Source organism: Salmo trutta, chromosome 13 (genome assembly GCF_901001165.1).
Source record: "Salmo trutta chromosome 13, fSalTru1.1, whole genome shotgun sequence".
NCBI lineage: Eukaryota > Metazoa > Chordata > Actinopteri > Salmoniformes > Salmonidae > Salmo > Salmo trutta.
The window spans coordinates 17,656,352-17,682,375 of record NC_042969.1 but is presented as its reverse complement, the minus strand read 5'-3'; the positions used below and the strand labels follow the sequence as shown (position 1 = coordinate 17,682,375).

The window sequence follows — 26,024 nt, the reverse complement described above, 5'->3', positions numbered from 1 at the left end:
GTCTTTTATCCTGTGTCTGTCCAGGGCTGTATTTTATAGTACAACATGTGTTGACCTATATTACTCTATAAAAGCACTGTGGTTCTTCATCCTCTGTCAGTGGGGCAGCTGCCGGATGCGGACACGGGGGTGGGGTGCTGGGTAGAGGTGGGGGTTCCTCCCCCCTGGACGGGCCAGAGCTGTAACGGCAGAGTAAAGAGCTTAAAATGGCACGGAAATTAACTTCCTGTCCCGCCATACACATATCTCATTACTTCCTGCTTTCCTCAAATGGATCAGATGCCTGTTTCCCAGAGCCTTCATTCCCTCCTCTGTCTTCCCTCCTCCCTGCTCTTCTACAGTGGCCTGATGGTTCAGATGAGGAAGGAGAAGTTGTTTCCTGCCTTTACTTTCTATATAAACAAAAGGGGTGTTTTTGATAACTTTGTCTCAACAATCCATCCTAGATTTTTTGTCTCTATGTGGAAATCTATGTATGGTGTGTGAGTCTGGTGTGTGTGAGTCTGGTGTGTGTGACTGTCTGGTGTGTGTGACTGTCTGGTGTGTGTCAGGTTGGTGTGTGAGTCTGGTGTGTGTGACTGTCTGGTGTGTGTGTGACTGTCTGGTGTGTGTGTGACTGTTTGGTGTGTGTGTGACTGTCTGGTGTGTGTGTGACTGTCTGGTGTGTGTGTGACTGTCTGGTGTGTGTGTGACTGTCTGGTGTGTGTGACTGTCTGGTGTGTGTGTGACTGTCTGGTGTGTGTGTGACTGTCTGGTGTGTGTGTGACTGTCTGGTGTGTGTGAGACTGTGTCTGGTGTGTGTGAGACTGTGTCTGGTGTGTGTGTGACTGTCTGGTGTGTGTGACTGTCTGGTGTGTGTGACTGTCTGGTGTGTGTGTGACTGTCTGGTGTGTGTGTGACTGTGTCTGGTGTCTGGTGTGTGTGAGACTGTGTCTGGTGTGTGTGAGACTGTGTCTGTTGTGTGAGTCTGGTGTGTGTGTCACTCAGTGTATGATGACATGTGTGATGTCCTTTGTCCAGAATGTCTGACTAACGTTATTACCACACAAAGACAGTCTATTGTCAAGGTTCCTATTAGCCTGGCCTGGGATCCCCTAATGCTCTTTCCAGTGCTGCACATGCCTGATCCGTGTGTTCATGTGAGACTGTGTATACCTCTTTGTGTACATCTGTGTGTGTGACTGGTGGAAATGTGCCTAATGAAGGGAGATGGGGAGATGGGATGAGTGTATGATAAAAGAACAATCCCCCCATTCTGTTGTGTGCCCCCCCAAGGCATCGCCTCAATTCCTGTTGCACAGTCACAGGAAGTAGGAAGTCTATGACATGTTGACCATGAGGACCGTTGCTGCCCCTGTCACTGGGAGAAACAGAGGGCCAGGTTGATAGAGGGGGATGGAGGTATTAAGGTAGGGGTAGGGTAGAGGGTTAGGGTTGAACTGGAACGTGGACATGAAGCCGAATTCCAAATTTAAGCCATGACTTCTACTTTCACAGAATTTGGCTTGGGCTACTAACAAGTGCTATGATATTGACTCATGTTTGTGTCTGTGTAAGTGTGGGATAAGCTCTAGCATAGTTCCTCTGCACGGTCCTGGACTGACTAGTAGCATGTGTTTTTGTTCTAGAGCACATTATCTCTGCCAGTTTACCCAGAATGGCTGGGGCTGAGCTAATGAAGTCGACCAGAGGGTTTAATGAAGACACTAAGAAACAGAACAGGGCCCTCTCAGAGCAACCGTTGCCTTGGCTAGAACCTAGGTTGAAAATATGCCATCTTTAATTTAGGCTAGAATAAGAGAGGACGAGATGGACATTTTGGGTTTAGAAGTGGATCCACTGATGCCGAAATAGATTCCTTTTTCTTCAGAATTGACTGTAGGACTGCAGTACACAGTATGAGATGAATGCAGGTCAGAATTGAATATGACAGTGTAGACGTCTTAGTAACGTCTTAGCACCTTTGGCATTCAGAAACAGGTTCATTTTATCACATTTTGTATTGTGTTCTAATTTTCATGCTGTCTTGGATGTCTTCTGGTTTGTTAATTTTGAACTGTGTTGTTAATGTATTTTTATCCTCAGGCGCAGGCTAACTAATGCGTCCTCAGAATAGCAGGGTGAGTTGTTTTGGTGAGGAAGGACTGATTCACCAGCTTGGGTCTACATCAGTCTACTCCTCCATCCCTGAGTCAGGACTCATTCTCTTTGTTTTGGTTAGTGATGTGCACCGTTAGGGATATTTATACATGTTCTGTTATTGTGTAAGCTCTTGTAAGACCCTGAAACCTACACCTGCCTGCCTGCCTGCCTGCCTGCCTGCCTGCCTGCCTGCCAGCCAGCCAGCCAGCCAGCCAGCCAGCCTGCCAGCCAGCCAGCCAGCCAACCAGGAAAAGTGGCCCCACTGCTATGATGAAGAAAAGGAAAAGGGGCCCTGAATAATCGATATAACTTTCTGGTGGCTTCCTCTTGACTGTCATCACTGGGCTCCTAGGGGCTCGATTCAATCTGGACTGGCGGAATATCCTCACTATAGCGCAATTTAAATTGAAAGGCAATGTCCCCATGTTTGCAGAGACCGCATTCACGGTAATTGCTGCACATGTCAGCTCAATCAGAAATGACCTTTAAATTTCAATCACATTATAACGTAGATATTCTGCGGTCCTGATTGAATCTAGCCTCTAGGATCCCAGCGACGCTAGTCAAGAGGAAGCAATGAAGAGGAATCGTATGAAAGATGGATTCTATATTATATCAATGTGATACTAAAGATATTTATCCATTACATAGAATTATGTAATATAGTATAAAATGTGTAGTGTATCCTAAAAGCTTAACAACATTCTCTCAATAATGTAGAATGTGCTGTATAGTTCCATCGATTGCAATACATACATATTTAAAACTTTGGAATATGATCAATTTAAAGCAAAAAAATGTGTCTTCAGATAGGCTATGTATTACATAATGCGTATCCACATTCACTTTGAGGACTGTCGGAGGAAGTTGTCACATTTGTGCTGAGGAAACATTGTCATCTTTCTTTCATCCCCCCTTCACCTCATCCCATTTCCCCTGTCTTCACATCGCAGCGGATACTTCAAACGGGCGTGGGAGTTGAGGCTGCTGGGAGCAGAGGATTGTGGGATAGCGTGATGCTGATGAAGCCTGGTGGATCTGGGTCACAGATAAAAGCTGAGAAACATTCAGCGAACTGATGCAGAACTACTGCCTCTTAAAAAGCCCTGGCCAACAGAACAGCCTGCAACACTGTGGCTGCCAACTTGACTAGTTGTTTAATGTGCTGTAATGCCTTAGTTGGGTATCTATAATCATGATACATTATGGTAGAATTTAAGTTGGATCCTAATTATGTTGTTAGTGACTGTCTTGAATATTGTATCATTCTGCACTATTGTATTATTTATTAACACAATTTATAAAGTTCCCTTTGCTAAAAATACATTTTTCCCATCTTACAAACCAAGCTGGATGGTAGAAAAGACTCTAGATGGACAACGAGGGTTTAATGATTTCAGAACCTTTTATTTGAAACGTCAGTGTTCAAGAGAAAATAAAACAGCAATATAAATATTAGCATAACAAATAAGAGATTAGGGGGGGGGGTCTAAGAGTTTCATAAGAAAGATATCAGGCCACAGCACGGGAGAGGATTAATTCAGCAGCAGACGGACATACACACATATATAATATTTATAATCATTTGTTCATATGGACAGAGAGAGAGGCATTCCTGCACAAATGCGCGATATGAATCACAGAAAAAAACGTAAAGAGTTTACAGAAGGATAGAAACATTTTTTCAATATACTTTTTTTGTTTCGTTTCTTTACAGGGTGGTAAAATGGAGAGAGTGAAAATGAACACAAAAATATGCGCAACACATATCACAAGTTAACTAGTCTATGTGTGTCACTGTTTACTCATCGTCTAAAGTTAGCAACTTTATTTATTTACACTGAAGAGTTAGTTGACCTTCGTGGTGTTTAGTTACTACATTGCAACACAAACTGTAGAAGAACATTTCAGAGATCTTTTTTTTTCTCGTGTGGTTTTCATATTTTTCTTGAAAAACAAATGCAACACATTCCAGTAGTAAGCCACGCCTTGTGGAGAGGACTTTTAATTTGAAAATGCTGGACGTGGTCCGTACTATACAAACAACTGGCTCACGCCATCGACAGGACCAGTGTTTATTTACAGTGGGGAAGAGCCTTCACAGGACCAGGTAGTGGAGGGCAGAGTCTGAGGTTAGCTTTACCAGAGTGGATTTACACTGAGGGGATAAATACAGCGAGGAATGGAACTAGCAAACTCTGTCCCACCTCCCTTCTTCTGAAGTGGTATCTCCTCTGTGACATGGAGAGATGTGCTTGGCTCTGTCAACCTCTAACCTGGGTCAGTGCATTAGAGGAAGTTTAGGGGTGGACCTTGCCTATGTACATTCAGTGAGTAGAGCCAAGGTCATTGCCCCCCTACCCGTCAATCTAATGGTACCAACCCAGACGTCGTACCCCATCCCTTTCCACTCCCCCTTGAACCCTGCCTCCATGCTGCCTCTTCATGCAGTGGTGTCTAACCAGTAGACGGACGGACTGGCGGCAAAGGAAATACTTCATACTTATCTTCTAAACAACTCTTATACTACTGAGTCGTCAAAAAACCTATCTTATCACGTCAAGAAATAGAATCCTCTGCACTTCAGGATACATAGCAATCTGGAGCCTAGTGACCTAAGAAGTGTAACTTCTAAGCAATTTGTTAAAGATCTCTACTTGTGCCCTCCTGTGAAGGGCTTTTTACCCTACAGCTCATCTTTATAGTATGAACAGTGATCTCCTATGGTTGAAGTGGGATAGCCAGTGAGGGGAGGGGGCATAATGGGACAGCAGGGGGTCTCTATGCCCATCTATGGTGTTTTAAAAAAGGGGCAGTGCCTACTATGTCACCAAGCCAGCCAATAGGGCTGATGATAGTACTATAACATGCCCCTCCCCCTCGGCCCTCTAATAGGGTTCACGCTAAGGTCATAAAAACAACAAAAGATTCTAATCTTACCATTTAACTAATGCTTACAAAATCATATAACTTTTCTCTACCACGTCAGATAAATGCTACAAGTGCATTTATCAACCAGTATTTTTGGGAGAGGAGTTAAGGTGGTCATCCTCTTTGCAACACTTAAGCAACGCATTGTTGAATGTTCTAGAAGGTCTGTGGTTTGAAGCTATAGGAACATGCAGAGGAGTAGAACACTACCAGTGGACAGGATACCCTTGTGTTCCAAAGAGCGGTGTTGTGTAGGAGCGGTGTGGTGTAGGATCCTATGAGGCTGATCCTATATAGCGGTGGAGGCTCGAGGGTCACGTTGGGATTTTCATTTTCAACTGAGTGCCGCACAGATTGGTTTAAGAACTGCTATATAGGAATCTGAGCATGGCAATCTAGTATAGTCAACACTGATCTACTTTCCAAATCAGGAAAATAAAGAATTACAAATCCAACATGAAACATCTTAGGGAACATGGTTAAAATATCAACCTGTGAATACGTCACTGGGTGAACCTTGTTACCACAGCAAGGTTTCTTACACTCAATCTGTTGTCTGAAGTGAATCCAAATTCATTGACCAAACCACCCTCCAACTCCAGTCTTCCTTACCAGGAAAAACCATTAATACTTTGCTGTTGAGTAGAACAGAAAAAAAGGCTTTCCAAAAACAACCGTTTCTAGCTAGCCTTCAGAAAGAAAACAAAAAAAAGTCTAACTAGCCTTCAGAAAGAAAACAAAAACAACCGTTTCTAGCTAGCCTTCAGAAAGAAAACAAAAAAAAGTCTAACTAGCCTTCAGAAAGAAAACAAAAATAACAGTTTCTATCTAGCCTTCAGAAAGAAAAAAAAATAACAGTTTCTAGCTAGCCTTCAGAAAGAAAACAAAAATAACAGTTTCTAGCTAGCATTCAGAAAGAAAACAAAAACAAGATGTCCATGCTGTTCACTCTTAAACCGTCAACCCTTTCCAGATTCAAGAGCCCAAAAACAAACATTCCCAATCCATCTCCATATTTTGTGTTATCATATGAGCATGACCAATACAATTCCAACCATGGTTAGAGTAAACACATTGTGTGGAAAAGTGGGGGTGAGGGAGGGTTGAATTCACAGGAGGTTGGTGGCACTTTAATTGGGGAGGACAGGCCTGGCCTGTGGTAATGGCTGGAGAGGAATGAGGCAACTTCATTACGAGCATTCCTCCCCTCAGCAGCCTCCTGTGGTTAAATTTTAGTTCTCATCGGGTCGTTCTCTTCTCATCGTCTACTCCATATCTATCCATTCATCGTTCCATCCATCCTACTTCTTCTCCTTCTTGGTGGACTTCTTCTTGGAGGCGGGGGTCTGGGCAGCCTTGGGGGGTTCAGGCTGAGCCGAGGCCTCGGCGGGCTGGGCCTGCAGGGCCTGTTGTTGGGCTGCCATCTGCTGCTGCATCAGCATCTGCTGCTGCTGCTGCTGGGGATTGGAGGTCAGGGTGGCCGTGCTGCCAGGGATGTAGACGTTCTGACGGTAGTCGGGCACGTGCTGCAGGGTGAACTGGGGGCTGTAACGGGTGCTTAGACCCATGGTGCCCGGCCCCAGGGTGGCGGTCGCCTCACTCACTTCTGGGGAGAATAGGGGCAGAGCGGGGAGGAGGAGAACAGAGAGGAGATGGAACATATTAATAACATGTTCTGATACGGCAGTGACGACTTGTATAATACACTGATTATTTACCTTTTGTTACGATTTCAATGATCATTTCTATATGTTGCTTGGTAAAAGTGTGTGTTTATGCAAAGCTAATTGGACTGAACTGAAATAAATCGAGAGAGACTGTAAAGAAATTGAGAAAGGCAGAGACCTTTTGTCAAGGTGGAGAAACTTGTGAATTTATGGTGTGCATGTGTGTGTGTTCATTTCTGAATGTGTGCATGAGTGTGTCTTCATTTCTGAATGTGTGCATGAGTGTGTCTTCATTTCTGAATGTGTGCATGAGTGTGTCTTCATTTCTGAATGTGTGCATGAGTGTGTCTTCATTTCTGAATGTGTGCATGAGTGTGTCTTCATTTCTGAATGTGTGCATGAGTGTGTCTTCATTTCTGAATGTGTGCATGAGTGTGTCTTCATTTCTGAATATGTGCATGAGTGTGTCTTCATTTCTGAATGTGTGCATGAGTGTGTCTTCATTTCTGAATGTGTGCATGAGTGTGTATTCATTTCTGAATGTGTGCATGAGTGTGTCTTCATTTCTGAATATGTGCATGAGTGTGTCTTCATTTCTGAATATGTGCATGAGTGTGTCTTCATTTCTGAATATGTGCATGTGTGTGTCTTCATTTCTGAATGTGTGCATGTGTGTGTTGTGTGTGTGTGTGACCTAGCTGCTAGCTCATAATTATCTCCCAGCCCAGAGCTACAGGGACGGACACACACATCCCGACCCCGTTCCCTGCTCTCTGCCTACACTACACACACACACACACACACACGTGCGCACACGCACGCACGCTCACACACAAACACACAAGCTTGTAGAATTAGACTACAGATAAAAGAAGCTGGGACAATAGCTGATTTGACAAGACTGTTTCTGCTACCTCCTAACTGACTGTGCTACCTCCTAACAGACTGTGCTACCTCCTAACTGACTGTGCTACCTCCTAACAGACTGTGCTACCTCCTAACAGACTGTGCTACCTCCTAACAGACTGTGCTACCTCCTAACAGACTGTGCTACCTCCTAACAGACTGTGCTACCTCCTAACTGACTGTGCTACCTCCTAACTGACTGTGCTACCTCCTAACTGACTGTGTTACCTCCTAACTGACTGTGCTACCTCCTAACTGACTGTGCTACCTCCTAACTGATTATTAAAGCACTACCTAAAGCACCATCTGCCTTTGATAACATTCTAAACCCTCTGTTTCTAGTTGTTAACATGACTGGTCTGGTAGCCTCTGTTTCTAGTTTTTAACATGACTGGTCTGGTGGCCTCTGTTTCTAGTTGTTAACATGACTGGTCTGGTAGCCTCTGTTTCTAGTTGTTAACATGACTGGTCTGGTAGCCTCTGTTTCTAGTTGTTAACATGACTGGTCTGGTAGCCTCTGTTTCTAGTTGTTAACATGACTGGTCTGGTAGCCTCTGTTTCTAGTTGTTAACATGACTGGTCTGGTGGCCTCTGTTTCTAGTTGTTAACATGACTGGTCTGGTAGACTCTGTTTCTAGTTGTTAACATGACTGGTCTGGTAGCCTCTGTTTCTAGTTGTTAACATGACTGGTCTGGTAGACTCTGTTTCTAGTTGTTAACATGACTGGTCTGGTAGCCTCTGTTTCTAGTTGTTAACATGACTGGTCTGGTAGCCTCTGTTTCTAGTTGTTAACATGACTGGTCTGGTGGCCTCTGTTTCTAGTTGTTAACATGACTGGTCTGGTGGCCTCTGTTTCTAGTTGTTAACATGACTGGTCTGGTAGACTCTGTTTCTAGTTGTTAACATGACTGGTCTGGTGGCCTCTGTTTCTAGTTGTTAACATGACTGGTCTGGTAGCCTCTGTTTCTAGTTGTTAACATGACTGGTCTGGTAGACTCTGTTTCTAGTTGTTAACATGACTGGTCTGGTAGCCTCTGTTTCTAGTTGTTAATATGACTGGTCTGGTAGCCTCTGTTTCTAGTTGTTAATATGACTGGTCTGGTAGCTGTGCCCTGGCTCTGTCTGAACCTGCACAGAGAGTGTTTCCTCTTTCTCACTGTGATGACAAACACACTGTCCAGCCAGAGACATTCTATCATTCTCCTAATGGAAACCGTAAGATCAGGTCTGAGGTGTGTGAGCAGTGTCTAGGAGGGAGAGGTGTATGTGTGGGCGTGGGAGGATTGATGTGTCAATGGTAGAAATAACAATGAAACAATGACAGAAGTCTATGTGCTAAGACTTCTTATTGAAGTCTGTCTGTTTGTCTGTCTCTCTGTACAATGGGTCATGGAAACATCTTTACATCTTTATCAATGAGTCTGGCTTCATGCCCTCTAGCATAACAGGAACAAACCCTGACCCCCCCCCCCCTCCCCCTCCCCCTTTACCCCACCTCATTGAGGGAGAGCGGGGGATAAAAACAAATGAAGATAGGGATGTGGTGATGGAAAGAGAGGGATAGAGAGTGGTAGAGGATTGGAATAAAGGATAGAGAGATGGGATAGAAAGATAGAGAGATGAATGGAGAAGTGTTGGACTCACCGTTGGCAGCGGCCATCAGGGCTTGGAGCTGCTCAGCCTCGGTGGGGGGGTTGGGCCAGGGTCCGGTTCCCATGGTCATTTCAGGGGGGCCTCCAGCCCTGCAGGGACAGAGAGAGAAAGAGGACACATATGTCAACAACTGGCGGCCATTTTGGAACTCTAGTCTTTTGAGAGTGTTTTGTTGTGTTGCTGGTCCCTGGTGTGACGTTTGGTGGTTTATGATGTCAAGTCACAGCGTCTGATCATGAGTAGACACAGCCTGCATGTACATCCGAAGATGTGTACGTACACACACACACACACTTCAGTACATTCTCACTCTCTCTAGCATGTCCACTAGCACAGCACCATGTAGTAAATCTGATGAAACCTTAATGACACCACATTAAAAAGGAACAGCTGGCTAGACACACACGCAGAGACACACGCAGAGACACACACACACACGTTGAACATTTCCATATGGGCAGCGTTGATCTTCAAAAGGGTTATTTTTTAGTCTGTAATTAGCATGTAGAGGAACAAAGGAAGGAGTAGACCTGCTCTCTAGAACGCTCACCTTCTTACACTAACTCCCAGACCCCCCACACACACACACACACACACACACACACACACACACACACACACACACACACACACACACACACACACACACACTCAAACATTTAGGTCAAATAGTTTTCTGCTCGTCCCGTCCTGTTTCACAAGACCTAACGGAGAAGGCCACTGAAACTCTTCAGTTCTGTGTCTGACTGCCTGGGCTTTACAGGGTCCCTGTTCTCTAACCTTCCCTACCCTGCCATATCTCACAGAGACCTATAGGCATTAGGCACTGGCATGTCCTTGAAGCAGTCTACTGATGGTTTTCACCCACACCAGTCTCTTCAGCAGCTGTTTGATGGCCTAAAGCAGTAGTTCATTAGCTCCAGGAGGTTGTGGGCAGTGTTGGGGGTTACGTAATCAGGTTACTTTTATGAGTAACAGTGTAAAGTAACAAGTTACTTTTTACAGTTACTTTGTCAAACAACGCTTACTTTCAGAATCATATCTCTACCGGGTGCATGTATCGCTGATCCGGTCTCCATTTGTTTCCTCATTTAGTTCTGGAGTGAGCGGTAGTGCTGAGCAATTCCGTGACATTTAGGTTATTTTTCATTTTTTAAACAACTAATTGACCGACGTCAATTCAATTATTTGAATTCCATTTCGTTCGTATAATTTTTTTCTGTAAACTAAATGCACAGTTTCTTTGGAGATAAATCAGATTAAGTCCGAACTGGGCAATGTAGTAGGAAGTTGTAGTTTCCAACAGGCCAATATCCTACATAGTTTAGCACAGAAAACGTGGTAATTAACTACATGACCATAATCCATTGCGCGCCCACTAGTCCGGTCTGTGTGGGGCAGACACAGAGGGAGAGAAGAGACAGAAGAACGCGCGATGGAGAGGGATAGAGAGCAGTTGCTTCGCAAAGTATCTCTACCTAAAAATACATGATCTAAGTGATTGATAGTTGGTATTCAGCAGTCATAAAAGTATGCCTCATTTACTTTGAAGAACTGCTGAAATAGTGATTTTGGTAAACTGAACCGACCTTAAAAAGCACTAATCGCTCAGCACTAGCGAACAAAGAAAGGATGTTTGGAGAAATGCAATGACAGCTGCTTTCCATAGAAATGTGTAGAGGGCACTCCTCTGATCTTTGCCATTGATCGCTTCTGTAATATTTGTTTTGTTTATTTGGATCCCCATTAGCTTTTGCAGAAGCAGCAGCTACTCTTCCTGGGGTCCACAAGAAAAACAAAACATGACAAGTAACAAAACACTGACAGACAAGGAAAGTCAAACATATAGGGCTTTCCCGTCTAGCGGCAAGTGTGCCCTCTATACATCTCTATGGGTCCGTGTACATGCAGTATAACCAGAATTGATGTCTCGAGAAAAAGATTTTGAATGAAAACATAGGAAATCTGTATAGATGTTTGGCTTACAGTATATATGGCTAATTAAGCAACACATATATAGCACAGCACTTGTAGACTAGCACAGGAAAGCAGAGTCCCAGATGAAAGGAGGAATAAGTGATTAAACTTGAGTTAGTAAGTAGCCTATCAGATTGAAGGAGGAACTAGTGATAAAACCTGAGTTAGTAAGTAGCCTATCAGATTGAAGGAGGAACTAGTGATTAAACCTGAGTTAGTAAGTAGCCTATCAGATTGAAGAAGGAACTAGCCATTAAACCTGAGTTAGTAAGTAGCCTATCAGATTGAAGGAGGAACTAGCCATTAAACCTGAGTTAGTAAGTAGTCTGTCATTGGTAGAGCGTGCGCGGCTCGCCTTGCTGCCTCCGACAGTCAAACAAACAGTGAGATGTTTTTTTTTAATCATGAAACTAACGTAAAGTAATATAGCTAGTAATATAGCTGGTAATATAGCTTTTTTATGATGTTTTAAATTTAACTAGGCAAGTCAGTTAAGAACAAATTCTTATTTTCAAAAACCAGGACGACGCTGGGCCAAACTCCATAGGGTGATGCACAAATGTAGCAAGTAAATGTAATATGTACTGTATTACTTTCCCAAGTAACTAATGACACCACTAGCTGTAGGTAAAGGCTGTGCCCCTGTTTGAAGCCCCAGGGAGGAAAGAGAATGGCACGCGAGGGGTTAAAAAGGTCTCAGGTCCAGCTTCCTGACTTATACGAGCAGCAGTAAAAATAAGATGAATGCATGTTATGGACTGCAGTTAAAAAAAATAACTGAATGCCAATTAAAACCCCATTGGACTAAATCACATGGAGCGGGGGGGGATTTTGTTTATTATCTACTTCACTTGCTTGGGGAATGTTAACATATGTTTCCCATGCCAATAAAACCGTTAAATATGAGACCAGTGGAGGCTGCTGAGGGGAGGATGGCCCATAATAATGACTGGAACTGAGCGAATGGAATGGCATCAAACCATGTGAGGATAGAGATTGAGCATGTTTTTGTAAAAACAAGTGGGGCGATCCAGCTTGCCAAAATGTTCTGCCAAATTTTTACCCACATTTAATTTTCTGCCAAAAAATTACTAATGTGCCAAAGCGTGAGACAGTCTTGCATGTTTGACCAGTGCCAGCATCTGAAATGAGAACCAGACAAGGTTAAAGCGGGGTCAGCGGAGGCCATTTTGATTAGTTTCCTTTGGTGGATTGGAGAGATGAGGATGCCTTGTTTGTCGCTAATTAGCCTCTCCTTGCTCTATCACTTCCTGCGGTCAGAATAATCACTTCCTGCGGTCAGGACTATCTCTTCCTGTGGCTAAGATGATTACTATTCATGCTCAGAGGGATCATTCTCACTGGTCAGTAAGAGCTGCTTCTGTAACCATGCATGAAATAACCCTCTTATCTATGAGGAGGCCTTCAAGCGGCTTCCTCAACTCTACTGTCCACTTCAACTATGGGTTACTCCTGTCCAATCCTTCTACAGAGTAGTAGGCGTTATTCCTGTCCTTCTTTACAAGGTCCTGTTCAACCCCCTTCTCAGCCAGCTGGGTTCAATCCATCAATTCAAAACCCTCTTTTCTGGCCACCAGGGAGAGCGCAACAAATCACAGGAATCTCTATTTGGGATAAAACATATTTTACACCAAACTAAAAACAGGACAACTATTCCTCAGAGATTTGAGACGACAGTCTTTGATTACACAACCACACCATGTGAAATAAAAACTCCACAAAATACACACAGTGAAGAAACTCAAAGCATCCCACTACACACGAGGGAACCAATCAGAGATCCCCATCGAAGTCTCACTATCGCAGAGGGACCAATAGCCCAGCTCAGCACAGGCTAGTGAGTCTGCGCTCTAGCAAAAGGATCAGGGATGCCTACACACAACACTGCAGAGCTCTACCTACCAAGCTGTGGCTACTCTCTGCCCTTAACAACTGGTGTCAGATCAGCTCCCCTTACCTCAGCTCCAACATTACCCCTATACCAATGACTCAACAAAATTGTTCCAGAACAGTTGTTAAGGGGATAAAGTGACCACACTGTATACTATACACATGTTGATACCTTATGCTTCGCTTCTGTGGCCATCTTATGTGATCACCATGGTAGTTGCAGGTACTGGAAACACAAGAGAAGTGTTATGACTTCTATTTCATTAGGATCTACAGGCTAGGGGAAGATCAGGCACTGTCAACTCAGCGGCGCTGCACTCTCCTGTGACATCCATCTAACTTTTCAAAGAGAAGCCACATTTTCCAAATGGACCACAACCACAGTGGCATCCAGCATGGACAGCTGTCGTGTCTTTGTTCCCTGCTAAAGCTGCCTTGTGTGTGTACGTGAGTGCGTTTGTGTGTTGTGTAAGTGTGTACGTGCGTGCGTTTGTGTGTTGTGTACGTGTGTACGTGCGTGCGTTTGTGTGTTGTGTAAGTGTGTACGTGAGTGCGTTTGTGTGTTGTGTACGTGTGTACGTGCGTGCGTTTGTGTGTTGTGTAAGTGTGTACGTGAGTGCGTTTGAGTGTTGCGTTTGTTTGTTGTGCGGTTGTGTGTGCGTGCGTGTGTACGTGTGTGTGTACGTGTTTGTGCAAGAGAAGCAGGCTAGGAGAGGAGAGAGAGTTTCCTCTCCCAGATGGTTGATTTCAGATGAGGACTCATGGAATGTGTTGTGTAATGTTCTGTTGTGGAAACTGTTGCAGCAATTTGGAACACAATGTGGGCCGAATAAGCAATGAAGGGGGACACAGTCACACACACACACACACACACACACACACACACACACACACACACACACACACACTGATTGGGGTCGGTAGATGCCGTTTCCCAGCTACCGCCATGAAACAGCCAATCATTGATGTCAAACAGTAAATCACAAGTGGTCAATCAAATGCAAGCACCCAGATGGAAACACAGCGATCAATGAGCCACAATGTGGAGGTTAGAAATCTGTACACTTATGTTCTCCCCTCCCTGTCACTCTGGTCCCCTCCCTCTGGTCCCCTCCTCTCATCACCAGTACTGAGTGATGGCACACAGGCTCTCTGAGCAGAGGGAAGGAGGGAGAGGAATGGCAGCCATTTTGTATGTGATGGAAAGAGCATCCTGGAGACAGGCAGGAGAGACACTCGGGAGAGAGAGAAGAATCTGACTGTTCACTCAGAGGAATCAGAGCTCAGATGCAATCTCTCCGTTATCTTCAGAGTCTTTGTGCCTCAGTATCTGATGTCATCACCGCTGAGAACTGTATGTTCCTACTGCTTCCTCTCCTCACTCCCTTCCCCCATCTCTCCATCTCTCTCGCTATCCATCGCTTTATCTAGCTGTCTCCCCATCTCCAGGCCTCACTCTCTTGCTCTGCTCACTCCTCTGTTGCTCTCCTTCCCTCTGAAAGCCTCTGAGCAACACCAAAGCCCAGTTACTTGTCATGAATACATAACGTGTGTGTGTGGGAGAATCTATGTACTCACCCACTGGGTCCAGGTCTCTGGCCTTGGGTGAAGCGCCAGTCGGCGTTAGGAGGCTTTTGCTGTGAAGAGAAAACAAAATAAAATCTCTGTTTCTACACACCAACAATGGGACCATGGGACTGTGTCCATCTGTCTGTCTTATGCATTGCTGTTTGGGTCGCAGGCCATTCGGGCGTGTGTGTGTGTGTGTGTGTGTGTGTGTGTGTACTCTTTTTGTCTGTAGTCAGGGGGCTGAATAAAGGGCATGTAGCTTCCAGCCTGCTTGGGAGGCCATTTTGTTCTGAAATCCATGGAGCAGAAAATGTCAGTGAAGTCACAGAGACACACACAGAGACACACACAGAGACACACACAGAGACACACACAGAGACACACACAGAGACACACACAGAGACACACACAGAGACACACACAGAGACACACACAGAGACACACACAGAGACACACACAGAGAGACTGGGACACCGCTCCCAATTACAGTCACAAAACAAAATCAACTCGGGAACTAAACGGGATTTCACGGGATATGGACGGGATTTGTGTCATCCTTGTTACCTTAATGATTACAAAGTCTCTACTAGTGTCACGAGTCCTACCGACGGTGGCGCCCCCTCCTGCTCGGGTGGCGCTCGGCGGTCGTCGTCACCGGCCTATTAGCTGCCGCCGATTCCCTTTTTGGTTTTCCCTTTTTTTATGTTTTCTCACCTGCCCTGAGTTAGTCATTAAGAGGGCTATTTAGTTCAGCTGGCCCGCTTCCTATGGTGCGGGATTGTCTTTCTGTGTGTCGACTGTGTTTTGTTCGACTGTGCTTGTCAAGTGTATTTTCCCTGTTGTTGGGAGACCTTTTATTTTGTACTTGTGGTTTTATTAAAATTACCACACAGTGTTCGCTGCTTCCTGCGCTTCTTTCCGCCACACCACAGACAAGCCGTTACAACTAGCTTCTACAAGATGAAAGTCTTAGTTTATCAGAGTCAGACAACACAAGGTCTCCATTGAAGAGATATTCCCTAGCATTTATTCACAATAGGTGACAACATCTAAAACGTGTTGTGGCTGATTCACAGTGATAAGGACTCTATATAGCCTGTATATAGACAAGTTAACTGGTTTTGGCTGATTCACAGTGATAAGGACTATTTTCCCTTTCTCTCTTCCTATATTTCCTCTAGCTATTTTCTCTCTCCCTATTTTCCATCTTTCTCCCTATTTTCCCTCTCTCTCTCTCTCTCTCTCTCTCCCCCCTATTTTCCCTCTCTCCCTCCCTATTTTCCCTCTCTCCCTCCCTATTTTCCCTCTCTTGCTCTCTCCCTATTTTCCCTCTCTCTCTCTCCCTACTTTCCCTCTCTCTCTCGCTCTCCCTATTTTCCCTCTCTCTCTCTCTCTCTCTCTCTCTCTCTAGCTATTTTCTCTCTCTCCCTATTTTCCCTCTCTCCCCATTTTCCCTCTCTGGCTCTCCCTATTTTCCCTCTCTCTGGCTCTCCCTATTTTCCCTCTCTCTCGCTCTCCCTATTTTCCCTCTCTCTCTCTCCCAATTTTCCCTCTCTGGCTCTCCCTATTTTCCCTCTCTCTCTCCCAATTTTCCCTCTCTCGCTCTCCCGATTTTCCCTCTCTCGCTCTCTCTAGCTATTTTCTCTCTCTCCCTATTTTCCCCTCTATTTCTCTCTATTTTCCCTCTCTCTATTTTCCATCTCTCTCTATTTTCCCTCTCTCTCTCCCTATTTCCTCTCTCTCTCCCTATTTTCCCTCTCTCTCTCCCTCTCTCTCCCCCTATTCTCCCTCTCTCTCTTCCTATTTTCCCTCTCTCTCTCTACCTATTCTCCCTCTCTCTCTACCTATTCTCCCTCTCTCTCTCCACCTATTTTCCCCTTCTCTCTCTACCTATTCTCCCTCTCTCTCTCCCCCTATTCTCCCTCTCTCTCTCCCCCTATTCTCCCTCTCTCTCTCTACCTATTCTCCCTCTCTCTCTCTACCTATTCTCCCTCTCTCTCTCTACCTATTCTCCCTCTCTCTCTCTACCTATTCTCCCTCTCTCTCTCTACCTATTTTCCCCCTCTCTCTCTACCTATTTTCCCTCTCTCTCTACCTATTCTCCCTCTCTCTCTCTACCTATTCTCCCTCTCTCTCTCTACCTATTCTCCCTCTCTCTCTACCTATTCTCCCTCTCTCTCTCTACCTATTCTCCCTCTCTCTCTCTACCTATTCTCCCTCTCTCTCTCTACCTATTCTCCCTCTCTCTCCACCTATTCTCCCTCTCTCTCTCTACCTATTCTCCCTCTCTCTCTCTACCTATTCTCCCTCTCTCTCTACCTATTCTCCCTCTCTCTCTCTACCTATTCTCCCTCTCTCTCTACCTATTCTCCCTCTCTCTCTCTACCTATTCTCCCTCTCTCTCTCTACCTATTCTCCCTCTCTCTCTACCTATTTTCCCTCTCTCTCTACCTATTTTCCCTCTCTCTCTACCTATTTTCCCTCTCTCTCTCTACCTATTCTCCCTCTCTCTCTCTACCTATTCTCCCTCTCTCTCTCTACCTATTCTCCCTCTCTCTCTACCTATTTTCCCTCTCTCTCTCTACCTATTCTCCCTCTCTCTCTCTACCTATTTTCCCTCTCTCTCTCTCTCGCGTTGGGCATCGAGGCGGTAAATAGACCCTTGGCTCTGTCTCCTAATCAACACAGGTTGGAGAAAACAGGAGAGAAGAGAGAGGCTCCCCAGAGAGATGCCAGCACTGCTGCCGCCCACCTCCCTTGAATTATCAACAACTGTTCTGACACACAGAGAGGGAGGAAAGAGAGAGGGGGAGGGAAAGAAGAAGGAGGGAGGTAGAGAGAGGGGTAGAGCAACACACTATCCAATTTCAATAACACCTTCCCCACCAACACGGAATTTACAAGCTGCACCAAAATGACCCACTGATTAAATAAGTCTACCCAAGGGTCTCATGTAACACAATAATACACATCGCTCGCATCTGTATGCAAATTCTATCCTGTCAAGGATCCTTTAAATGTATACCGATGAACAGCGGCAGCCATCTTTGTGTGCCACCGTGTGTGCCTATATGATTATATACTGATAAGAGACTGTGAATAAAACCAAACAGGAATACCCTGGTCTCTAAATCAGACAATCATGACCGGGATGGAAGACAGATGTGTAATCTAATCTTCTCCACTCATGTCATGGGTATTTGGTTTCAAACTGAGACACACACAGATAGATATTTCCCCATTTCTCTCTCTGCTGGTTTTGGCGGCAGTTGTCATGGCAGTACGGGAGAAAAGAGAAAACGTGTTTCCTCATCTGAAAATGAACGAGGGGCCCAACATTCCAGCAGTGTGACGCTCACTGCCGACAAAAACATTCCCAGAGGTCATTCCCAGGTCTCGCCACAGGCATGTGGGATAAAGGTAAACAGATTCTCGGCTGACGTTCCGTACAGGGACATTGTGTTACTGTACTGAGGTGAGTTCACACATTTAAAGGGTCAAGTGACGTTAGCAAGAGCACAAGCTTCTGTTAGAACAGAATTTCTTCAGTTTGTATGTAATGTAATAAATGTGTACTAACTTTCTGCCCTTAAAACCCATAATAGTTCAAATAGGGACCAGTGCTCCAGAAAGCTGATCCAGAGTCAGTTATTAAAGGCAGAACCAAGAAAGTGACCAGAGGATCAAATCCACTAGACTCCCTCAGTGAGAAGCTCTGCTGGCTCGGAGGGCAGATAGGGATTATAGTTTTCCTGTTCTGATCCATAGAGACTTACCAGAATTATAGCTCCTAGCACACAGTTACCACTGGACAGAGTTAGAACTCTAGGTAGAAAACCTACTGCCTTACAGCCTGTTCATGTCCGTAAGATACCGTGGATGAAAACAGTCAGTACAGAGGTTTAAAATCATTGAGGATTTATCTGATGTGGAGAAGGATAATCACAGTGAGTGATAGCTCTGGACTCAAGTGGGAAAATACACTAATCGCTGGACATGAACGTCTGTCTGTCTGTCTGTCTGCCTGCCTGCCTGCCTGCCTGCCTGCCTGCCTGCCACCCACCCACCCACCCACCCACTCACCCACTCACCCACTCACCCACTCACCCACTCACCCACTCACCCACTCACCAGGCCAGAATCTGAAGAATAGAAGAGATTCACAGCAGGCTTCCCTGCCAAAACACACACACACCCTTCATTGGCATGGTTATCACACAGGCTGGACTCACCTGGTGCTCTGTGCTGTGTGAGAAAGTTACCGTTTTCAAACACACACACACCCAAAGCTCTTGGCATTGACAGAACTGCTAGACTGCACCTGGTGCTCTGTCTGAATGTGGAAGTCCTTCCACCAGTAAATAGTATAATAATAATAATAATAATAGTAAAATAATAAACAGTGCCAGACAAAAGTTTAAACACACCCACTCATTCCAGGCTATTTTTTAATTTGGACTATTTTCTACGTTGTAGAATAATAGTGAAGACATCAGTACTATGACATTTTTAACTGGTACTGTACATAGGCCATTTAACAGATGTGGCATGTGTGCATCAAGTTTACATAAGGGGTGGTCCCGGGAATCGAACCCACTACCCTGGGGTTACAAGTGCCATGCTCTACCAACTGGGCTTCACAAACCCCCCCACTCCTGCATAATATTATCCTACTTTTCACAATACATGCTTTTTAGTTCCATTGTCCACTAAGCCATTCTGATGACGACACTTGAGGAAAAAGTGATTACTATGAATCCTAAAGCTCTAGCTGGACCCTAGTGACACAGTCAACAATGTAGGAGCCACCAGGAGGCTAAGACCAGGGCAGAAGACATGAAAGGAAGACTGTAGATGAGCTCTATTCAGAGGCACTGGACCACACTGAGTCAGGGACAGAGTCAGTGAACAATGCAGGCCTGTTGGTGGCACGTGCTGCTTCTTCATCAGTAAAACACACAGTATTTACCAACCACTCTATATCTAGTCAACCCACGTGACCACGCGGACACAACTACATACTGTAGTGTCAACATGAGCCTATACACACACCCTGAATGTGGTACTTTACTCCTTGTTTTCAACCCCACTCCAACAGGTCCAAACACAAAGAGCCTTTGATGAAGAGCTACACACTCCTATTGAAACGAGAGGAGATACGGGGACACTGAGGAGTCTCTCTCTCTGTCACAATGGGACATTGGGAACCTAGGGCCCTGCTAAAATGACACACCCCTGTAGGGCTTGGAACACCTGACTATACGCTGTTCACACACACACACACACACACACACACACACACACACACACACACACACACACACACACACACACACACACACACAGTGCCCTCTGTGGCCCTGGCCCATTAGAGGCCAGTCCATCTGTCACTGTGGCACACGTGCGTAAAGCCATCCCTTGCTCTATTTCTCTCCCTTCATTCTTCTCTCCTTCCCTCTATCGTCACAGTTCTACACGTGTCACTGGAGCATGGAGACAGATGTTACCCTGACAACCCCGGGGACAGGCAGAATCAGGGAGCAGAGAGAGACAGAGAAAGAGAGAGAGAGAGAGAGAGACAATAAAATCTGATGCCCAGGTAAACACCCTGCTATCTCTAAGGAGAGAAACGTAAGCTGTGTAATTCACCAGAGAAACAGCTGCTGTGTAACTCACCAGAGAAACGTAAGCTGTGTAACTCACCAGAGAAACGTAAGCTGTGTAACTCACCAGAGAAACGTAAGCTGTGTAACTCACCAAAGAAACCTAAGCTGTGTAACTCACCAGAGAAACATAAGCTGTGTAACCCACCAGAGAAATGTAGGCTGTGTAACCCACCAGAGAAACGTAAGCTGTGTAACCCACCAGAGAAACGTAGGCTGTGTAACTCACCAGAGAAACGTAAGCTGTGTAACTCACCAGAGAAACGTAAGCTGTGTAACTCACCAGAGAAACGTAAGCTGTGTAACTCACCAGAGAAACGTAAGCTGTGTAACTCACCAGAGAAACGTAAGCTGTGTAACTCACCAGAGAAACGTAAGCTGTGTAACTCACCAGAGAAATGTAGGCTGTGTAACTCACCAGAGAAACATAAGCTGTGTAACTCACCTTAGAAACAGCTGCTGTGTAACTCACCAGAGAAACGTAAGCTGTGTAACTCACCAGATGAAACGTAAGCTGTGTAACCCACCAGAGAAACAGCTGCTGTGTAACTCACCAGAGAAACCTAAGCTGTGTAACTCACCAGAGAAACATAAGCTGTGTAACTCACCAGAGAAACGTAGGCTGTGTAACTCACCAGAGAAACGTAAGCTGTGTAACTCACCAGAGAAACAGCTGCTGTGTAACTCACCAGAGAAATCTAAGCTGTGTAACTCACCAGAGAAACAGCTGCTGTGTAACTCACCAGAGAAACAGCTGCTGTGTAACCCACCAGAGAAACGTAGGCTGTGTAACTCACCAGAGAAACAGCTGCTGTAAAACTCAGCAGAGAAACCTAAGCTGTGTAACTCACCAAAGAAACCTAAGCTGTGTAACTCACCAGAGAAACATAAGCTGTGTAACCCACCAGAGAAATGTAGGCTGTGTAACCCACCAGAGAAACGTAAGCTGTGTAACCCACCAGAGAAACGTAGGCTGTGTAACCCACCAGAGAAACGTAAGCTGTGTAACTCACCAGAGAAACGTAAGCTGTGTAACTCACCAGAGAAACGTAAGCTGTGTAACTCACCAGAGAAATGTAGGCTGTGTAACTCACCAGAGAAACGTAAGCTGTGTAACTCACCAGAGAAAAATAAGCTGTGTAACCCACCAGAGAAATGTAGGCTGTGTAACCCACCAGAGAAACGTAAGCTGTGTAACCCACCAGAGAAACGTAGGCTGTGTAACCCACCAGAGAAACGTAAGCTGTGTAACTCACCAGAGAAACGTAAGCTGTGTAACTCACCAGAGAAATGTAGGCTGTGTAACTCACCAGAGAAACGTAAGCTGTGTAACTCACCAGAGAAACGTAAGCTGTGTAACTCACCAGAGAAATGTAGGCTGTGTAACTCACCAGAGAAACATAAGCTGTGTAACTCACCAGAGAAACAGCTGCTGTGTAACTCACCAGAGAAACGTAAGCTGTGTAACTCACCAGATGAAACGTAAGCTGTGTAACCCACCAGAGAAACAGCTGCTGTGTAACTCACCAGAGAAACAGCTGCTGTGTAACTCACCAGAGAAACCTAAGCTGTGTAACTCACCAGAGATACATAAGCTGTGTAACTCACCAGAGAAACGTAGGCTGTGTAACTCACCAGAGAAACGTAGGCTGTGTAACTCACCAGAGAAACAGCTGCTGTGTAACTCACCAGAGAAATCTAAGCTGTGTAACTCACCAGAGAAACAGCTGCTGTGTAACTCACCAGAGAAACAGCTGCTGTGTAACCCACCAGAGAAACGTAGGCTGTGTAACTCACCAGAGAAACAGCTGCTGTAAAACTCAGCAGAGAAACCTAAGCTGTGTAACTCACCAAAGAAACCTAAGCTGTGTAACTCACCAGAGAAACATAAGCTGTGTAACCCACCAGAGAAATGTAGGCTGTGTAACCCACCAGAGAAACGTAAGCTGTGTAACCCACCAGAGAAACGTAAGCTGTGTAACTCACCAGAGAAACGTAAGCTGTGTAACTCACCAGAGAAACGTAAGCTGTGTAACTCACCAGAGAAATGTAGGCTGTGTAACTCACCAGAGAAACGTAAGCTGTGTAACTCACCAGAGAAACGTAAGCTGTGTAACTCACCAGAGAAACAGCTGCTGTGTAACTCACCAGAGAAACATAAGCTGTGTAACTCACCAGAGAAACAGCTGCTGTGTAACTCACCAGAGAAACGTAAGCTGTGTAACTCACCAGATGAAACGTAAGCTGTGTAACCCACCAGAGAAACAGCTGCTGTGTAACTCACCAGAGAAACCTAAGCTGTGTAACTCACCAGAGAAACATAAGCTGTGTAACTCACCAGAGAAACGTAGGCTGTGTAACTCACCAGAGAAACGTAAGCTGTGTAACTCACCAGAGAAACAGCTGCTGTGTAACTCACCAGAGAAATCTAAGCTGTGTAACTCACCAGAGAAACAGCTGCTGTGTAACTCACCAGAGAAACAGCTGCTGTGTAACTCACCAGAGAAACGTAAGCTGTGTAACTCACCAGAGAAACGTAAGCTGTGTAACTCACCAGAGAAATGTAAGCTGTGTAACTCACCAGAGAAATGTAGGCTGTGTAACTCACCAGAGAAATGTAGGCTGTGTAACTCACCAGAGAAACGTAAGCTGTGTAACTCACCAGAGAAACGTAAGCTGTGTAACTCACCAGAGAAATGTAGGCTGTGTAACTCACCAGAGAAACATAAGCTGTGTAACTCACCAGAGAAACAGCTGCTGTGTAACTCACCAGATGAAACGTAAGCTGTGTAACCCACCAGAGAAACAGCTGCTGTGTAACTCACCAGAGAAACAGCTGCTGTGTAACTCACCAGAGAAACCTAAGCTGTGTAACTCACCAGAGAAACGTAAGCTGTGTAACTCACCAGAGAAACAGCTGCTGTGTAACTCACCAGAGAAACGTAAGCTGTGTAACTCACCAGAGAAACGTAAGCTGTGTAACTCACCAGAGAAACAGCTGCTGTGTAACTCACCAGAGAAATCTAAGCTGTGTAACTCACCAGAGAAACAGCTGCTGTGTAACTCACAAGAGAAACAGCTACTGTGTAACCCACCAGAGAAACGTAGGCTGTGTAACTCACCAGAGAAACAGCTGCTGTAAAACTCAGCAGAGAAACCTAATCTGTGTTACTCACCAAAGAAACCTAAGCTGTGTAACTCACCAGAGAAACATAAGCTGTGTAACCCACCAAAGAAATGTAGGCTGTGTAACCCACCAGAGAAACGTAAGCTGTGTAACCCACCAGAGAAACGTAGGCTGTGTAACCCACCAGAGAAACGTAAGCTGTGTAACTCACCAGAGAAACGTAAGCTGTGTAACTCACCAGAGAAACATAAGCTGTGTAACTCACCAGAGAAATGTAGGCTGTGTAACTCACCAGAGAAACGTAAGCTGTGTTACTCACCTGAGAAACGTAAGCTGTGTAACTCACCAGAGAAATGTAGGCTGTGTAACTCACCAGAGAAACATAAGCTGTGTAACTCACCAGAGAAACAGCTGCTGTGTAACTCACCAGAGAAACGTAAGCTATGTAACTCACCAGATGAAACGTAAGCTGTGTAACCCACCAGAGAAACAGCTGCTGTGTAACTCACCAGAGAAACAGCTGCTGTGTAACTCACCAGAGAAACCTAAGCTGTGTAACTCACCAGAGAAACATAAGCTGTGTAACTCACCAGAGAAACATAAGCTGTGTAACTCACCAGAGAAACGTAAGCTGTGTAACTCAACAGAGAAACAGCTGCTGTGTAACTCACCAGAGAAACGTAAGCTGTGTAACTCACCAGAGAAACAGCTGCTGTGTAACTCACCAGAGAAATCTAAGCTGTGTAACTCACCAGAGAAATCTAAGCTGTGTAACTCACCAGAGAAATCTTAGCTGTGTAACTCACCAGAGAAACAGCTGCTGTGTAACTCACCAGATGAAACGTAAGCTGTGTAACTCACCAGAGAAACATAAGCTGTGTAACTCAGAGAAACAGCTGCTGTGTAACTCACCAGAGAAACAGCTGCTGTGTAACTCACCAGAGAAATGTAGGCTGTGTAACTCACCAGAGAAACGTAAGCTGTGTAACTCACCAGAGAAACAGCTGCTGTGTAACTCACCAGAGAAACAGCTGCTGTGTAACTCACCAGAGAAACGTAAGCTGTGTAACTCACCAGAGAAACAGCTGCTTTGTAACTCACCAGAGAAACGTAAGCTGTATAACTCACCAGAGAAACGTAGGCTGTGTAACCCACCAGAGAAATATAGGCTGTGTAACTCAACAGAGAAACGTAGGCTGTGTAACTCACCAGAGAAACAGCTGCTGTGTAACTCAACAGAGAAACGTAGGCTGTGTAACTCAACAGAGAAATGTAAGCTGTGTAACCCACCAGAGAAACGTAGGCTGTGTAACTCACCAGAGAAACGTAAGCTGTGTAACTCACCAGAGAAACGTAAGCTGTGTAACTCACCAGAGAAACATAAGCTGTGTAACTCACCAGAGAAACGTAAGCTGTGTAACTCACCAGAGAAACAGCTGCTGTGTAACTCACCAGAGAAACAGCTGCTGTGTAACTCACCAGAGAAACATAAGCTGTGTAACTCACCAGAGAAACGTAAGCTGTGTAACCCACCAGAGAAACGTAAGCTGTGTAACCCACCAGAGAAACGTAAGCTGTGTAACCCACCAATGAAACGTAAGCTGTGTAACTCACCAGAGAAACATAAGCTGTGTAACTCATCAGAGAAACAGCTGCTGTGTAACTCACCAGAAACAGCTGCTGTGTAACTCACCAGAGAAATGTAGGCTGTGTAACTCACCAGAGAAACGTAAGCTGTGTAACTCACCAGAGAAACAGCTGCTGTGTAACTCACCAGAGAAACAGCTGCTGTGTAACTCACCAGAGAAACGTAAGCTGTGTAACTCACCAGAGAAACAGCTGCTTTGTAACTCACCAGAGAAACGTAAGCTGTATAACTCACCAGAGAAACGTAGGCTGTGTAACCCACCAGAGAAATATAGGCTGTGTAACTCAACAGAGAAACGTAGGCTGTGTAACTCACCAGAGAAACGTAGGCTGTGTAACCCACCAGAGAAATATAGGCTGTGTAACTCAACAGAGAAACGTAGGCTGTGTAACTCACCAGAGAAACAGCTGCTGTGTAACTCAACAGAGAAACGTAGGCTGTGTAACTCAACAGAGAAATGTAAGCTGTGTAACCCACCAGAGAAACGTAGGCTGTGTAACTCACCAGAGAAACGTAAGCTGTGTAACTCACCAGAGAAACGTAAGCTGTGTAACCCACCAGAGAAACGTAAGCTGTGTAACTCACCAGAGAAACATAAGCTGTGTAACTCACCAGAGAAACGTAAGCTGTGTAACTCACCAGAGAAACAGCTGCTGTGTAACTCAACAGAGAAACGTAGGCTGTGTAACTCAACAGAGAAATGTAAGCTGTGTAACCCACCAGAGAAACGTAGGCTGTGTAACTCACCAGAGAAACGTAAGCTGTGTAACTCATCAGAGAAACGTAAGCTGTGTAACCCACCAGAGAAACGTAAGCTGTGTAACTCACC

At 45.1% G+C, this 26,024-nt stretch overlaps 1 protein-coding gene across 21 annotated transcripts in view; it reads right to left on the bottom strand.

Annotated features, from left to right (window-relative positions):
• Positions 1-3,528: 3,528 nt before the first annotated feature.
• Positions 3,529-26,024, bottom strand: part of LOC115205349 (protocadherin gamma-C5) — a 203,381-nt gene continuing 180,885 nt past the window's right edge. For 18 of the 21 annotated variants that reach the window (XM_029771247.1, XM_029771237.1, XM_029771239.1 and 15 more), the window contains 3 exons: positions 14,767-14,825; positions 9,292-9,389; positions 6,375-6,679 (listed from right to left, as the gene is read on the bottom strand). In XM_029771247.1, coding sequence (XP_029627107.1) covers positions 6,375-6,679; positions 9,292-9,389; positions 14,767-14,825 — 462 coding nt within the window. Of the gene's footprint in view, positions 6,680-9,291; positions 9,390-14,766; positions 14,826-26,024 lie in introns of all 21 variants that reach the window. The other 3 variants (XM_029771242.1, XM_029771228.1, XM_029771227.1) reach the window with 2 other exon arrangements.